The 17,634-nt window shown below is 38.8% G+C and overlaps 1 protein-coding gene across 2 annotated transcripts in view; it reads left to right on the forward strand.

The window, feature by feature from the left end:
- Positions 1-624: 624 nt before the first annotated feature.
- Positions 625-17,634, forward strand: part of PRKG2 (protein kinase cGMP-dependent 2) — a gene marked incomplete at both ends in the record, with an annotated part of 83,698 nt that continues 66,688 nt past the window's right edge. The window contains one exon of one of the 2 annotated variants that reach the window (XM_082653185.1): positions 625-1,118. In XM_082653185.1, the coding sequence (XP_082509311.1) occupies positions 658-1,118 (461 nt within the window). The remainder of the gene's footprint in view (positions 1,119-17,634) is intronic. The other variant, XM_082653184.1, reaches the window with a different exon arrangement.

Here is a 17,634-nt window from a genome sequence, read left to right on the forward strand (position 1 = left end):
ATGTAGAAGAACCCCCATGCCTCTGTTTTACCTTCTGGTAACTGCCATCCAGAAGTTTGCAACAGCGAGCGTTGTCAGAAAAGCCAAACGTAATAGGCACACACGGCTGGAGAAAAGTGCTAATACAGCAACACCAACTGTGCCTCCTCTGCCCGAAGTGCAGATGTGTTATTTTGTAAACTAGGGGGAGGTTTCTTAGTGTAGCCACTCAGGGTGCTGTGAGAGTTGTGACATTAACAAGCCTCTGCTGCGGTAGCTGCAGCTGCTCGTTGGTGTTTTATCTTTGCCATGCTGACATCCGAATCGCAGTTGTGTTGTGATGCTTTTGACAGCTGTCCGGAGAGAACGACCAAAGTGAAGAGCAGGTAACGCAGGCCGTTTGTGCAAAATGCTTATTAGGTGGGATGCTTGGGCCAGCAAAGGGATGGGGAAGAACGAAACCAAGTGCCAGCTCCTCCTCATTGAGGGACAAAGGGAATCAATCTGTTGCTTTTCTTCTGGAAGCGTGGGGGAATTTATTGCTTACCCAACAGCGATGAGCGCTGTGTTTCTCTTTATGAAACAGAGCGGATTGAGAGGGGTGGCGGTGGCGGTTGGGAAGTGAAACTCCACTAGGGAATCCCCAATTCTCTGCCCTCTCTCAGGTCCTTGAGCAAAATGGGAAATGGTTCCGTGAAACCCAAACATTCCAAGAATCCAGATGGCCACTCCGGGAACCTCACTACCAGTGCCCTCCGGAGCAAGGTGACAGAGCTGGAGAGAGAGCTGAGGAGGAAGGATGCCGAGATCCAGGAGCGGGAGTACCATTTGAAGGAGCTACGGGAGCAGCTGTCCAAGCAGACTGTGGCCATTGCAGAGCTCACGGAGGAGCTCCAGAACAAGTGCATCCAGCTGAACAAGCTTCAGGATGTGGTACACATGCAGGGAGGAAGCCCGCGTCAGGCATCTCCGGATAAAGTGCCTCTTGAGGTCCACCGCAAGACCTCGGGATTGGTCTCCCTCCATAGCAGGAGGGGAGCGAAGGCTGGTGTGTCTGCTGAGCCCACCACCCGAACCTATGACCTCAACAAACCCCCTGAATTTTCCTTTGAGAAAGCGAGAGTCAGAAAGGACTCCAGGTAAGTTCCCACCCGCTTTTGGACTCAGGTGGCCTTAAATATTATGAAACATTAGAACGCTATTTATTGAGTCTCCTCAATGGAGAAGCGCATATTAACCCTTTCAGATTTTGGGATAGAGGGGCTTCTGACAGGGTTTTGTTTTGCAACAGCGTCTCCCTTTAAGTAGAACTTCTCTTTAAAGCAGGACTCCTGCTTTACCTGGACTTTGATTTGTGATTTGCATAACTGAGGAACCGAGTTTACAAAAGTCATTTCTGTTATCTTGAAAACCCTAGGGGAGTGCAGAGGTGGTTCTAGGGAGTCTGCCCATCTCTCTTCCAAAGAAGTAGACTTAACGGGTGTACACAAATCACACTGAATTATGAATATGTATAGCAAAAGCCACTTCTTAGCACTTAGTCTGCAAGTGTCATGAAAAAGGGATAAGCTGATGCCTCTGAGGGGGGTGCATTCATTCATTCATCCCACAGTTTTAGTTAAGCACTGCCTTCTCCCAGCCACTGTGTTAGATGCTAAGTATATATCAGTGAATAAATAGACACAGAGCATTTCCTGTGGGAAGATAGTATACCCGGAAACAAGTAAACATTGTGTAATTATTAATTAAGATGAATGATATGATGAAACTGACAGTAGAGTGGGTGGTGTCTGGGATTAAGAGGGAGAGAAGGTCAAGGAGGGGACAGAATTGGGATTGTCATGGAGACCTGGTTGAGGAGGTGACCTTTAACTGAGACCCAAAGGAGAAAAAGGAGAATAGACCAGGTAGAAGGGGCACTTACTTCAGGCAGAGGGAACAATTAAAAACTAGAATTAATTTTAAAAATAAGGATTTTTAAAAGAACATGTAAATATTTCCCACAGTATTCTTGTGTGTGTGTGTGTGTGTGTGTGTATGGGTACGTTTCTTTTCTGGCTCAAGTTTGAATTTCCTAACCAGGAAAGATTGATTAGAAACATTATGGTTAGGGTCTCCTTTCTGCACTATTTTTAAATGAGTAAATATTTATCAGTTGAAATTAGATCTTTTGCCTTGATAATGTCTTGGCTGAGCCTGGGTCCTTCTTGCAAAATCCAAGATTTGTGAAATTAAAACAACTTTAATTTATTCACACACATAAATAATATAAATCAAGATAAAACATTTGACTTAAACAAATAAATGATTAATTTTGATAACAGGATTATAAAGGGAAGTTTAATTCATCAATTTGTTGACAGTGCTTGGCACATAGTGAATGAGCAATAAATGTTTGTTAAGGAAACAAGTCATGCCGGATTATAAACGTACAATACTCTGTGGTTGAAAGAATCTGATTGACGTTAGAGTTCAGAAGACTTTTTTTAAGCCAAGAGTTTATTTATTAGTTGGCTTAGAAAGGTCTTCTGTATTCCCATTGCAAAAATAATAATTATTTATTTTTAATGGTGTGAATTCAGAAATTATAAACGTTGCTTACGAACTTACGCTTGTTTTTCAAAAATTGAACATCATAGTGTTCTCTTTTGATGTATAAGAGATATATGCACATATAATAATTGTATTATGCATTCTCTCTATATACGTACTATACACATACATATGTTATACATACTATATGTGTATACATAAGACAATATATTGTTTACCCACAAAAATTCTTTCAATAACAATGTGCTTATATATCTAGGAGAAGTGCGAGAGAATTTAATAGTAATTCATCTTCTTTGACCCTCTTCCTACATATTCCACCAGATTTCTCCTCTTGAATGAAGATTATTTTCAATTATTTTTTCCAAAGACTTATGCCCGTCTTGAGGCAAAACACTATTCTCCTGGTGTTAGGTAACAGAACAATCCAAGATAAGTACATTCTACTGTATTTTTTATTAGCTCTATTATAACGAGGTAGAGGAAATCAATAGCTAAGCACAGTTAGTTTTTGGGCCAAACCATCTGTCTGTAGTGAGTGGGACACAGGAGAGGAAAGACATTACAGCCCTTAGAAGGATGGATGAATAAGGATGAGCAATGATTCCCCTCATCCATCATAAAGGCAGGCCCAGTGGGTACAAGTTTGTGTTGGGGATACGATGAAGAAATGGGATAACTGATTCCTTAATGATTAAATCCTAAAGAGACCAAATTAGATTATTTATGCCTTCATAATCCCTTTATGCTTTCATAGAGCCTTTTAGTTCTAAATTGAAAAGTTAATTAGAATATGGGAACCACTCTTTTGTCATTGACTGGTTTATGTCTTATTTCCCCTTGCAGACATTTGTACCTGAATTTTCCCTGCAATTTCCCTTACAAAATGTCTTTCCCCTTAAGTCTGGAATAAGTGGCTAAACGCAGATAACATCAATTCAGAGATTTAAAAATGTCCAATTCTTTGAAAGTGCTCAATATTACAATTCATTTTCCATTTTCAAATAGTTCCAGTTTTAGAGAAAGTCTGTAAGTAAAGTTTGGATAATTTATCCAAATATAAATTTTATACAGTCTTTATATACAGTCTTTATACAGTCTATCAAAAATTTTGGAAGAAAAAACTTTCTGGAAGTTAGAACATTAGAAAAGATGAGAGCACCATTCATTGATAAAAGGATAATGGACAGTGTCCATTGGTTTGGCTACTTTTCCAAGCAGTTCCTGTTAGATAGATATTAGAGAATTTAAGGTAACAGTCAAAATGGAGCCTTCATTTAGTTTTAGGTTCTCATGATTTATTTGTTGAACTTTATAAAGTTTCCTGGCTGACTTTATGAATAAATTTGTTTTTACTAATACGTGTCAACTACATTTTGGATCAGGTTCTCCCTCCACACTGGATCAGAAAGTCATTGAATGGTGTTTTAGTCTTTTTGTCAAACAGTATGTCTCTGATGAGTACTTACCAATGAGAAAGAAAGTGGGGGGAGATTCCAGCCCTCCTGCAATCAACAGCGTGGGGGAGATATGAAGTACTGAGAGAAACCAGAGAATAACATTTGGGGGGATGATAGATTTCGAATTTGAGGATTCAGATTCGGTAATTCATGAGAGACTCTCAAGCCCATGCCACCGCAGTCTGCGAGTTTGCTGAGGCCCCTGTGCTCAAATGTATTGTAAATGGCAAGTGAACCTCAGCAACTGCCAGGAAGCCCACTCATGCCATCTTTGTTGTCTTGTACCCAGCAAGTGTACTTGTAAGGTAGGAAGGGGGAGCTTAAATAGTATAGTTGCACCTCCCTGCTTTATTTGGAGGAACTTGTATGCTCTAATGGCATTGGAGAACTCTTTTAATTTGTCTCTTGCAAAATTCAAGGGGCTACTTTTTAAGATCAGGTTCTAGAATAACTCAGTGCTGTTCAAGAGAATTTTCTGCAATGATGGAAATGTTCTAGAATCTGTGTTGTCTGATATGGTAGCCAACAGCAGAATGTAGCTGTTGAGCACTGGAAGTGTGACTAGTGCCCCTGAGGAATTGAATTTTTAATTTCAAGTTATTTTAAAATTAAATAGCCACATGTGTCTAATGCCCACTGTATTGGATACTACAGTTCTAGATTATGTGGTTTTGACTGTAACCGCTATCTTTTGAGGTGGGAATTGTGACCGTAGTGAAGTTTGAGAGAACTTACAGACAAAATAAGACCTGTGTTCGGTATTAGGACAATGTCACAGAAAATGAAAATGAGCCTGTCAGATTGAGGTGGGCACAATGTGGAATCCCTCTTCAGCTGAATGGAACCTGCAGTCTATCATAGCCTTTTGTAGGGACTTGGCTTTGTGCCCACTGACCATTTTAGATCTTCAGAAGCATACAACCATGTGGGCATGTAGCCCGTTTTATTATAGGTACTCAGCCTTTCTGAAGTATCATAAATCATGATCAGTCAGAGCATTCCAGCATATCATATACTCTGATCCCTGATTTAATCTATTATAGTAACTATCAGAAGACTTTAGGGCTGGAAGAATCTTAGAGATTGTTTCACGCTTCTCCCCTATTGCAGAAGTGAGGAAACAGGTGCACGGGAGTGGCAGAATAGGCCATGGTAAGTGGCAGAGCTAAGATTAGAACCCAAGATTGACTTTGAAACCAGTTCTTTCCCTCTACAATCCCAAAAACAGTTGCGCAAAGACTGGATTTGCCTCTGGGTAGGTGTCAAGCCAAAAGACACTACCAAACCAAAGAGCAGGAGAAGGAAGGATTTATTACCTGCAGCAAGTAAAGAGAACACTGAAGATATTTCCCAAAGTAGTATGTCCCTGAACAGCAAAATTGGGAAAGTTTTAAGCTAAGGGTACATGCATATTTATGAAGGGGCTTGGGCATTGTATGCATATTCATGGAGGAGAATTCAGTGTAGAAGTGGGGCAAAGACTGACAGAGTCCTGGCTCTAGTTGACTGAAATCAATAAAGGTCAGCATGATCATTCCTTAGGTTCCAGTTAGTCGGGTGGTTGAGTGCTTGAGGGAGTTTTGGATCCTGCAGAATAGCTCAAGAATATGCTTCAGACTGATCTTTATCTTTGAAATAGAACTGGGAGTCTTTACAACTGACTTATTGTCTCCAATATGGTTATTTTCTGGCCTGATCAAGAGCAAGCATTGTGGCCAGACTTAGATCACAAAATGGCTTAGGCCTAAAATGACTTCTCTTATGTCAAGAAAGGTATGTCTGGTTCTCTTCCTCTGGGGGTCCCCCACCCTACCTACCTATACCAGTGTTCTTAACCCACAAAGATCAAAGGGCTCAAGTCAGGTTAGTTTGGGCACCAGTCTGCTTTATTTTGATACACTGTATTGGTTGGTAGGAAGAACAATGCTGCTTCCCAACTTCTTCCAAGCAGAGTTGAGCAGAGCTTACCCATTTCATTAATATTCACCAAGTGCTACATCCTGAGAGCTCAGACCTGTGTGAAAAGGACACAGAGAATGGATTTGATCCATCTGATGGTACAGACTGATATATATGGAGGGGCACGAATGGGTTCTGAAACAAGTACAGAGCTTCTCAGGGCTGAGAACTGAATATCAGTGGCAAAGGTGGGTGAGAAAGAGCTCAGATCGCATTTCTGTCCATGTCTGACCTGCCTTGAGCACCAAGACAACCATGCCTGCAGAGGTCAGACCTTTTACTGAAATTAAATTTTCTGTTGATGTAGACATTGTTTAACAAACTTCAGCACCAGCAGAACAAAATTATGAGCTCGTGCAGAATGTCTGGTGGAACACAGGCAAATTAATCAGAGACATCTGGCAAGTCGCTGGTATGACTTCCTTTCACTGAGAACGCTTTAACTATCATCTGAAACTATTGTTCTTCTTTGAAAAGGAGAGGTAAAACAAAGGCTTGCCATCAGACTTCAGATGTTGACTCTAGTTTTAGGAAGGACAATGAGTCTCATTTGTCACTCCCACCCAGAATAGGAGCAGAATAGGTAAAAGTGGAAAATGCTAGTGAGTAACGTATTTAAACAAGATGTGGAAAAACAGCCAGGAAGAAAGAGTATGTTTGTTATTATTTGTTCTTCCTTTCGAAAGCAGTGCCGAGCATTTGAATGTGCGTTACAGAAATACAGCTCTTTTACTGAGCAGAAGTGTTTTCATGGAATGATAACGATAATAGTAATAACAACATTTATACATCGCTAATGATGTGCCAGGCACCACTCTGAGTGCTTCACAAATATTGGATTATTTAATCCTCACAACAAACGCATGAAATAGATATTATTATCACCATCATAATAGATGTGATTATGTATCATTTTATATATGAAGAAACTGAGGCTTACAGAATTAAATAACTTGCCTAAGGTTACACAGCTTTTAGTATTGGAACCGGGATTCAAAACCAAGAAATCTGCTATCTAAAGTCTGTTCTAAATAAGGACTGACTGTCTAGCACAGGGAACTGTATTCATTATCTTGTAATAACCTGTAATGGAAAATAATCTGAAAAAGAATACATATATATAACTGAATCACTTTGCTGTATACCTGAAACTAACACAATATTTAAACCAAGTATACGTCAATAAAAAGTCTGCTGTAACAACTGCAATATCCCACTATACCAAAATGAAAATTAGAGGAGGATTCTTCATATTTTAGTTGGGAAGCCTCGTAAAAAATTAAATAAATAATTAGAAATAGATACGTTTCTAATTTTTTTTCCATATGGTTACAAACAGCTCCCTGCTATTGTTGTTAGGATGTTTGAAATCAGAATGTTTTATAGCAATAACGTGCATTTAGACATCCAGATCAGAGCTGGCTACTCAGGGATGGGGTGAGAAAACCAAGCGTTTGGGCAACTGCTAGACGTCTGTTGTTTTCTGTGTATTATCTCATGGAGACTTGCCTGGTGAGGTAGGTGTTACTTTAACCTTGGACCAAAGGTGAAACGGAAGCTCAGAGGCGTTCAACAGCTTGCTCAAGGTCCTCTGCTGAACCAGGTTTCCAGTGTGAGTCTGCCTGATGTGAGAAGTGTGTTCTCTACCGTTGTGTGCACGACTCTTAGAGCCAGAGCAGCCTGCAAAGTGAATGGTTCCCCCTTGGGGTTGGTGAGGGGTGTAGAGGGGATAGGCAGTGCTGTTAAACTTCAGAAAAAGGAGGGGTTAGGAGCACGGAGGAATTGAAGAACCTGCCTAGAATTCATTGGCAGCTGCCTTGACACCTCAGAGAAGTGAGATAGATTTTGGCAGATTTTCCAGAGTCTTGGCACCCAGCGCCCGGGACTTCCTGCCCCTGCCTTTTCTTCTTTGTCTCTAGAAGCCAAAGGGCCTGGGCTCTCCTCACTCTGCACCCCACCTAAGCCCTCTCTCAACCTCTCAAATTACCCTCTGCTTGGTTTATAGCCGCCCTCTGTTCCTTCTCACTTTATCCTCACATCTTCCAGTCTGTCAGTTGCTAGGTGTTAGGAAAAATGTGTAATTAAGCCTCAGGAAACACTCAGGACTCAAGGACTAATCGTTGTGAAAATCAAAAATCGAAATGCTGACTCGGAACCACCTTTCCCTTGCCTGGTGGTCGGCGTTCCTGAGTCACAGCATGTTCTGTGATGTGTTTATACTACTGCACAATAACCACAGCCATTTTTGACCCCATAGGCTTGGCTAGAAACATTCCCTTTATGCCTTCAGATGAACACATTCAGTTCAACAAATGTTTATCGAATATTGAATTCTTTAGTTTTGTTTTCTTTCCTTTCTTTTCTGTAGTTCTTTCTGTCTCCTCTCCCCCATTTCTTTCACTTATATGTTTATTTTGTTTGCTCCTAATTTTCCTCCTCTCTCAATTTCCTTTGAATCGTTCCAGGAGTGGTTGTTTGTCATGACAAATTAATTTGAATTAGTAAATTCCAAGCATCAACTTTCGTAGTCTTTTTGGGGTTTACAAATCAAGCTCTGAGAAATATGAAGGAAAGAAAGATCTGTAGCTTCCAGTCTCTTCTCTCCAGATGAGGTGAGAAAAAGGGAGGTAAAAAGGGATAGCCCTTGGAACGAGAAACTCAGGGAAACCCAGGTGTGTTTGTTTTCTATTGTTGGATAACAAGTTACCACAAACTTAGCAGCTTGAAACGATGCATATTTGTTATCTCGGCATTTCTGTGGGTCAGGAGTGTGGGTGAGGCTATTTAGGTCATCTGCTCAGGGTTTCAGCAGGCTGCAGTCAAGGTGTCAACCGGCTGTGTTCCTTTCTAGAGCTTTCTAGTGGAAGAGGTCCTCCTGTAAGCTCAAGTGATTGTTGGCAGAATTCAGTTCCTTGTGGTGGTAGGACTGAGGGCCCCATTTTCTTTCTGGCTGTCAGCCAGGGGCTGCTCTCAGCTCCTAGAGGTCTGCCCAGAGTTCCCTGTCATATGTCCCCCTCATATGACAGGGGCCCTCTCACAACATGGCTGCTTACTACTTCAGGGCCAGCTGGAGAATCTCTTTAGTGTTGACTAAGATGAAGTCTTATATAACATACGCTGGGTGACCCTCCCATCACAGTTGCTATATTGTGTTGTCAAGGAGCAAGTCCCAGGTTCCATCTCCACTCAGGGAGAGGGGATTATATAAGAGCTTGACACCAGATGGGTAGAGACAGTGGGGCCATCTTAGACTTCTGCACACCATACCAGCCCCTTTGCTTCTCTGGTATGAGATTCTCTGACTAAGAATCTGGCCATGCTAGATATGTAAAGCCATATATAAAAAGCCCAGAGTCTTGTACATGCATATTCATAGGAGGGAAAGCCCTTCCTTTTTCATGCTACAATATGAATGAATCTTGATGACTTTATGCTAAGTGAAATAAGTCAGACTCAAATTATTCCACTTTATATTAGGTACCTAGAGCAATCAAATTTTTAGACACATCAAGTAGAATGGAAGTTTCCAGGGGCTGGGAGGAGCAGGGAATGGGGAGTTATTGTTTAATGGGTACAGAGTTTTAGTTTGGGAAGATTAGAAAAGTTCTGGAGATGGGTGGTGGCGATAGGTGCAAAATAATGGGAATATACTTAATGCCACTGAGCTGTGCACTTAACAGTAGTTAAGATGGTACAGTTTGTGTTGTGCATTTTACCACAATTGAAAAAAAAAGTCCTGGGGCTGATTTGACAGCATACCTCTAAGTGCCAGGCTGTTTCAAGTTCCATATAGGATGCTGGAAGGAGGTAGAGTGATGATTTTCTCTTTTCTTATTTTTTTTTTCTCTTATTGGTTATCTTGTAAAGGAGAATAAGATACAGCAAAGTCTTGTGACAAACGAACATCAATTGATTATTGTTAATTAATCAGCCATTAATTACTTAATAGTAATTAATTGATTGCTTGTTGAGCCTTCAATGGAGGCTTGTTCCCAGTGCTGTGGGAAAATAGAGGGAATGAACAACTTCAAACTCCCTTGTGTTTTCTTGTTTACAGCTGTAATTCTTAAGCTTAAGTGCACATTGTAATCACCAGGGAAGTATTAAAAAATATTGATGTCCTGGTACGACCTCGAGGGAGTCTGATTAAATTGGTTTGAGGTAAAGGCCCTGGGTATCAGGATTTACAGAAGGTCCCTTGATGATTCTAATGTGCAGTGACAATTGAGAACCATTTTTTTTATAGGAACAGGCTTCCCTGCAGCTGACTCTAGAAATATTCAGTTTGACACTCTAAGAGCAATGCTCATTACAGGCATCTAAGAGAACTATTTACCATTTCTACCTAATTACCATGCAGCGCAATGATGATTATGCATATCACTGAGTGTGTCAGACTAACTTCCTTATATGTTTTGGTTTTCAACATTTCATTATTAAGCTCTGTTCTTTGATGCTCCCGGAAATTGGATCATCTGCACACATTTGAGAAAGGGAGAGAGAAATGTTTGCTGTAAGCATGAAGTAACAGTAAACATGATTCAATTACAACTGTACTTAATTATGTGGGCAATAGGGTAAGAGAGTTGACAGGACAAAGTCATGCTCATTTTCTGATTATTCATGGAATGACCTCATCTTTTCATGCTGGTTTCTCAAATTATAAACGTGTGCATTTATTAGCTATTTTTTTCTTGCTGGTTTATTACTCAAAAAATTTGGGGGAAAAGTAAATAGATGTTTATCTTGCTTATTTTCTGTGCCTGTTTAGTGGATGATGGACATTTCCCACCTCCACTCTCGTCTCTGTACCCAGGATTTTTAAACTAGGAGAAAGAACTTGAATGTCCTTTAGTATTAATTTTGTTGAGTCCCTATTTTGTGCCAGGTGCAATTCTGATTTTAGGTAAGAGGATGAAGAAAGTGTTGTCACCCTTGAAGATCTCGGTCTCTTTGGGGAAATTAAAATGTATTGCAGTCTTGTGTGATTGATATTCTAAGAGATGGGTGTACAAAGGACGGAGGGAGCATCCTGTGCTTGGTGGGATCAGGGACACCTCCATAGATGAGCCGACGTTGAGCTGGGTTTTGAGGAGATATGGATGGCTGGGAGACCAAGCGGCCTGACACATCTGGGGACCTGCAAGCAGTTCAGTGGGCCTGGGGTACCCCGAGCACAGGGAGGCTGGCCAGGCGGGGGACCTGGATTGTCAGGAGTTTTACTCACATTGTGAAGGAGTCTCCCTTAATAAATAGTGGCGGTTCGCAAGTATAGAGTTTTTAGAGCTATTTTAACTCGAAGATTTTAAAGTTGCTGGTAATTTGCTGACATATAATAGTACAGCTATTCCTTCTGTAATATATTTTATGTGCCAGGCCGTGTTCTTAGTGCTCAGTATTGTTAACTAACTTAATTCTCATAGAAATCCTATGACCTGTGGACTGTGTTTATTGTCATTTTACAGCTGAGAAAACTTGAGATTAAGTGACTTGCCCAGAGTTCCACCGTTCGTAAGTGGCAGAATTAGGAATCATTCCAGCTTTAGATTTTGGGCCCTCGACAAATATGCCTTCTAATATACTTCCTATTTGTATATATAATTAAGTTATGATATGCCACGCAAGTAAAGTTGCCTCGGCCTTTGTGCTCACAAGAAATTCTTGACAGATAAGAAAGTAGGTGGAAGCCCCTGGTCCCTGCTTGGCACTGAACCTTGTGCAAAGAAGTTTGCAAGGCACATGCTTTGTCTGACCTGACAAAAACAGTGAGAACACAGGCTTCTAGTAAACAGTTCCAGAGAAGGAAGATTGAGGGCCCAGCTTAACAAGAACTGTCAGTGGACTTTGACAAATTAAACTTCCTGAAGCAACTTAGAGGACAGGAATTTATTGCTTCAAAGAATATTGATTATGTAAGTAGGGGGTGTAAAAGGATTATGGCACACTGCCACTGATGTACATACATTCGAGATCCAACCCTATTGGAGGAACTTTGAACTAAGCACAGAGTCTTGGCAGTGCCTCTTTCTTTCTTTGTGGTTTCTAGAACTTTTCATACCCTTCCCCACAAAAAGCATACCATAACCACTACTATTGCCAACTACTACTATCACTGCCATTTATTAGGCATATATTAGCACCTTATCTGAGTTAATGTGCACAGTATCCTTATGATGCAGGTATGATTACTCAGCTCTATTCACAAAGAAGAAATCTGAGGTTCAGAAAGGTTAAGATCACACAGCTAGGAAGTGGCAGAGCTGGGATTTGAACCTAGGATCTTCTGCCTCCAAAGCTATGTACACATTTTATTTATTAAATGAATTTTTTATTGACGTGAACAAATCATAAAGTGAACACGCCCATGTAACCACCAAACAGATCAGGAAATCAGAAGCCCCTTTTGCTCCCTTCCAATCCCTATCCATTATCTACTTCTAAGGTAGCCACTATCTGCACTAGTGTTATCATAGATTACTATGCCTATTTTTGAACTTTATGTTAGTGGAATTATAGAGTATGGACTCTACAGACTCTGGCTCCTTTAGTTTATATAGTGAGAGTCATTTATGATATTGTGTGTAGCGATGGTTATTCATTATCGTTGCTCTATAGTATTTGTTGTGACTATGCTACAACTTATCAGTTCTACTGTTGATGGACATTTGGTTGATTCTGGTGTTTAGCAATTTTGAATAATGCTGCCATGAATATTTTTGCACTTTTGATTTATATATGATTTATGATAGGTATATAACTAGGAATGGAATTGCTGGGTGGTACATTTTATCTAAGTTCACATTTTTGTTTTATAAATTTATTTGTTTTTTACTTATTTATTTTTGGGTCCATGGGGTCTTCGTTGCTGTGCATGGGCTTTCTCTAGTTGAGGCGAGTGGGGGCTACTCTTTGTTGCAGTGAGTGGGCTTCCCATTGCGGTGGCTTCTCTTGTTGTGGAGCACGGCCTCTATGCACGTGGGCCTCAGTAGTTGCGGCACGTGACCTCAGTAGTTGTGGCTCGTGGGCTCTAGAGCACAGGCTCAATAGTTGGGGCACATGGGCTTAGTTGCTCCACGGCATGTGGGATCTTCCCAGACCAGGGATTGAACCCATGTCCCCTGCATTGGCAGGCGGATTCCCAACCACTGTGCCACCAGGGAAGTCCCTAAGTTCACATTTAATATAGATTGCCAAATAGTTTTCCAAAATGGCTGGACAAATATATACCCCCCACCAACAGTGTATGAGTATTGCTACTCTCCATCCTCACCAGCATTTAGCACTGTCAGTCTTTTTCATTTTAGCCATTCTGGTGGGTATGTTTATGTTGTGGTATCTCATTGTGGTTTTGACTTTCTTTTCCTTGATAATTAACAGGGTGAACACTTTTTAATTTATGTGTTTTCCATTGATGTCTGCTTTCCCTCTGTATCTCTGTAGTACAACCGTTGTCATAAATCAAGTATCTATATATGTTTAAGTGGGTTTTAGTTCTTTCTATTCAGGTCCAAAGGTCTTTTTTGTGCCTCCTTGTGCCAAGAGTATAGTCTCTCAATTATTTTGATTAATAATATTTTTTTTTTTTGGCCACGCCGTGCAGCTTGTGGGATCTTAGTTCCCCAACCAGGGATTGAACCCAGGCTCTCGGCAGTGAAAGCGCAGAGTCCTAACCACTGGACCGCCGGGGAATTCCCAATAATAATTCTTGATATCTATTACCTTAAGTCTTCTAGTTTTGTTATTGTTCTTCAATGTTGTGATGGCTATTCTTGGGCCTTCTTATGATTGTAAGAATTTTAGAATTAGCTTGTCAATTTTCATAAAAAATTTTTTAGAATGTCGATTGAGATTTCATTGAACCTGATCAATTTGAATAGAATTGACATCATTAAAAAATTGTCTTCTCATTCATGACTCTGCTATATGCCTCCATTTATTTAGCTATTCTTTCATTTCTCTTAATATTTTGTAATATTGTTTGTAGAGGTTTTACATATTTTTGTTATATATAATCTTATATAGTTGATCTTTTTAAAATGATATCATTTAAAAATTAGCATTTTCACTTTGATACTGAGATATAGAAATATGATTGAGTTTGTTTACTGACCTTGAATCCAGTGAGATTATTGAAATCACCTATTAATTTTGATGGTTTTACCCTGTCCATTCTTTTGAGTTTTCAATTTACATAACCATGTCTTTTGGAAAGAATGACAATTTTACTTCTTCTTTTACTGTGTTTATATCTTTCATATATTTTTTCCCTTTTGTTTCTTTTTTTCTCAATTTATTAAGTTTGCTCAGACTTTTTATTCAGGGTAGAATTGAAGTGTCCCATTTCTGATATCTGGAGGAAAGCTTTCAATATTTCACATGTGATATGATACTTTCTGTTTTTGTTTTGTTTTATAGATTTTTTATCAGATTAAGGAAATTCCCTTCTATTTCTAATTTACTAAGTGTTTTTTTTTAAATTTAAAACTCATATACAGGTGTTTAATTTTATCAAATACTTTTTCCTCATACAATAAGATTTTGCTATGTATTTTTCTCCCTTATTCTTTTCATGTGGTTAATTACATTAATTTTCAATCTGGTCTAGACTTGTTTGTTTTTGACTTTTGTACCTATCTTCATTAGGAATATTAACCTTTAATTTGTCTTTGTTGTAATATGGGTTTTTGTTATTAGGCTATTCTGACACTCTAAAATAAGTTGGGAAAAATTTCTTTTTTCTATTTTCTGGAAAAGATTATGTAAGATTAATAATTTTTATCCTTGGGCTTCCCTGGTGGCGCAGTGGTTGAGAGTCTGCCTGCCGATGCAGGGGACATGGGTTCATGCCCCGGTCGGGGAGGATCCCACATGCCGCAGAGCGGCTGGGCCCGTGAGCCATGGCCGCTGAGCCTGCGCCTCCGGAGCCTGTGCTCTGCAACGGGAGAGGCCACAGCAGTGAGAGGCCCACGTACCTCAAGGAGAAAAGAAAAAATAATAATAATAATAATTTTTATCCTTAAATGTCTGGAAAACTTAATGGTAATGTCACCTTGGTCTAGAATTTTCTTTGTGGGATAGTTTTTATTTCTTTATTGCTAATCCAATTTTCTATTTTTTTCTTATATAAGATTTGATATGCATATTTTTCTAGGAAATTTTCATTTAATCTAAATTTTTAAAATAGTTGTTCATACTGTCCACTCATTTTTCCTATCTGTAATATCTATAGTGATGTCCCTTTTCTCATTTCCAACACTGTTAATTATCCTTTCTCCCCAACCCCCCATTTGCCATGAATTTTTTGGTTCTATTTGACTCTTCAAATAACCTATTTAGGGCTCTTTTGATCTTCTTCATTGCACTTTTTTCTTTCTGTGTTATCTGTTTCTATTTTGTTATTTCCTTTTCCCTTTTTTGAGCTCAATTGCTTTTCTTTTTCTAGCTCTTTGAGATAGACACTTAGTCATTCATTTTTAATCTGTTTTCTTTTGTGATGTATCTATTTAATACTGTAAGTTTTCCTCTTAGTATTGATTTAACTGCATCCTACAAGTTTTGATAATCACATTTTTATCATTTATTTCAAAATATTATCTGCCTTCCCTGTGATTTAATCTTCCTTTGATCAATGAGCTGTTCAGAAATATATTACTCAGTTCTCAAACATTTGAGGATTTTCTGATTATTTTTGTTACTGATTTTGTTATTGATTTCTAGCTTAAATTTTTAGCTTCTATTGTTTGCAAAGAATATACTCTGTATTATGCAATCCTGTGAAATTTGTTAGGTTTGATTTACAGTCCCCATAAGGTCAGTTTTCATGAAGGTTCCACGTGTACTTGAAAAGAATGTATATTCCGAATTGGTTGAATACAACCTTTAAAATAGCTATTAGGTCAAGAGATTAAGTAATAATCTCTTGATAATCAAGAGTTTAGATCTTCTATCTTCTAACTAATTTTTGTCTGCTTATTCTATTATTTCTTAGAGAGATATTTTAAATCTCTCAAAGTGATTGTGGATTTATCTATTTCTTCTTTTAATTTTGTCAGTTTTTTTTGTCAAGTTGATGGTATCTAACTAGATGGATACCCATTTAGAATATATGTATTTTCCTGAACATATCAATATAAAATATTCCTCTTCATTTCTAGAAATAATATCTTTCTTTAAAGCCTACTTTCCTGTATCAAGGAAAATTTTCTTTATACAGGCATACCTTGTTTTGTTGTGCTTCACTTTACTGCACTTTTTTTTTGTGTGTGTGGTACACGGGCGTCTCACTGTTGTGGCCTCTCCCCTTGTGGAGCACAGGCTCTGGATGCGTAGGCTCAGCGGCCATGGCTCACGGGCCCAGCTGCTCCGCGGCATGTGGAATCTTCCCGGACTGGGGCACGAACCCGTGTCCCCTGCATCGGCAGGCAGACTCTCAACCGCTGTGCCACCAGGGAAGCCCTACTGCACTTTAAGATATTGCATTTTTTACAAATTGAAGGTTTGTGGCAACCCTATGTCCAGCAGATCTATAGGCACCCCATTTTTCTGACAGCATTTGCTCACTTCATGTCTTTGTGTCATGTTTTTGTAATTCTCACAATATTTTAAACATTTTCCATTTTTACTGTATTTGTTATGGTGATCTGTGATCAGTGATCTTTGATGTTACTACTATGACTTGCTGAAGGCTCAGACGATGGTTAGCATTTTTTAGCAAAAAAGTATTTTTTAATTAAGGAGTGTACATTGCTTTTTAGACATAATGCTATTTCACACTTAATAGTCTACAGTATAGTGTAAACATAACTTTTATATGCATCTGAGAAACCAAAAAATTTGTGTGACTCACTTTATTATAATATTTGCTGTATTGTGGGGATCTGGAACTGAACCCAAAATATCTCTGAGGTATGCCTGTAATTGGTGTTTACATAGTATATCTTTTTCTGCCTTTTTACTTTGAACTTTTCTATATCATTATCTTTAAGGCATACCTCTTATAAGCAACATATACTTGGTATTTTCTTTTTTATTTATTTATTTTATCAGCCTGACAATCTGGTCTTTTAATTGGGGTATTTATTACATTTATATTTAATGTAAATACAAAATATTTGGGTTTAACATTAACATCTTACTATTTGTTTCTTATTTGTTTCATTTCTTTGGTTTCTTTTTCTCTATTTTCTTTCCATTTTCTTGAATTAATTAAATACATACTATTATTCCATTTTCTCTTCTAGTTAAACATTCTATGTCTAATCTTGTAGGGGTTACCCTAAATTGTAACATGCATCCTTAACTTGTTCAATTTCCAATATAGATTAGTGCTTTTAAATTATGTTAACTAACTCCATTTACTGACCATGCAGTTTTGGCTGTTTGTTTTCACACATTTTGTTTATCACATATTTCAAACTGTACAAGGTATTATTATTACTCTTTTATAAAGATGAGCTTCCTTTAGTCACCCAGATATTTACTTTTCCCATTCTTTCTTTCTTCTAACATCTACTAGTTTCCATCCAGGATCATTTTCCTTCTCTGTTAAGTCTGTTGCCAATGGAATAACATTTTGAAAATATATTCATTTTGCTCTCATTTTTGAAGGCTGTTTTCACTGGGTAAAGATATTGGAATAGGCACTCTGAAGCACTTTGAAGATATTTCACTGTCTTCTGGTTTC

The sequence above is a fragment of the Grampus griseus genome (genome assembly GCF_964374135.1).
Source record: "Grampus griseus genome assembly, chromosome: 4".
In the NCBI taxonomy this organism is placed as follows: domain Eukaryota; kingdom Metazoa; phylum Chordata; class Mammalia; order Artiodactyla; family Delphinidae; genus Grampus; species Grampus griseus.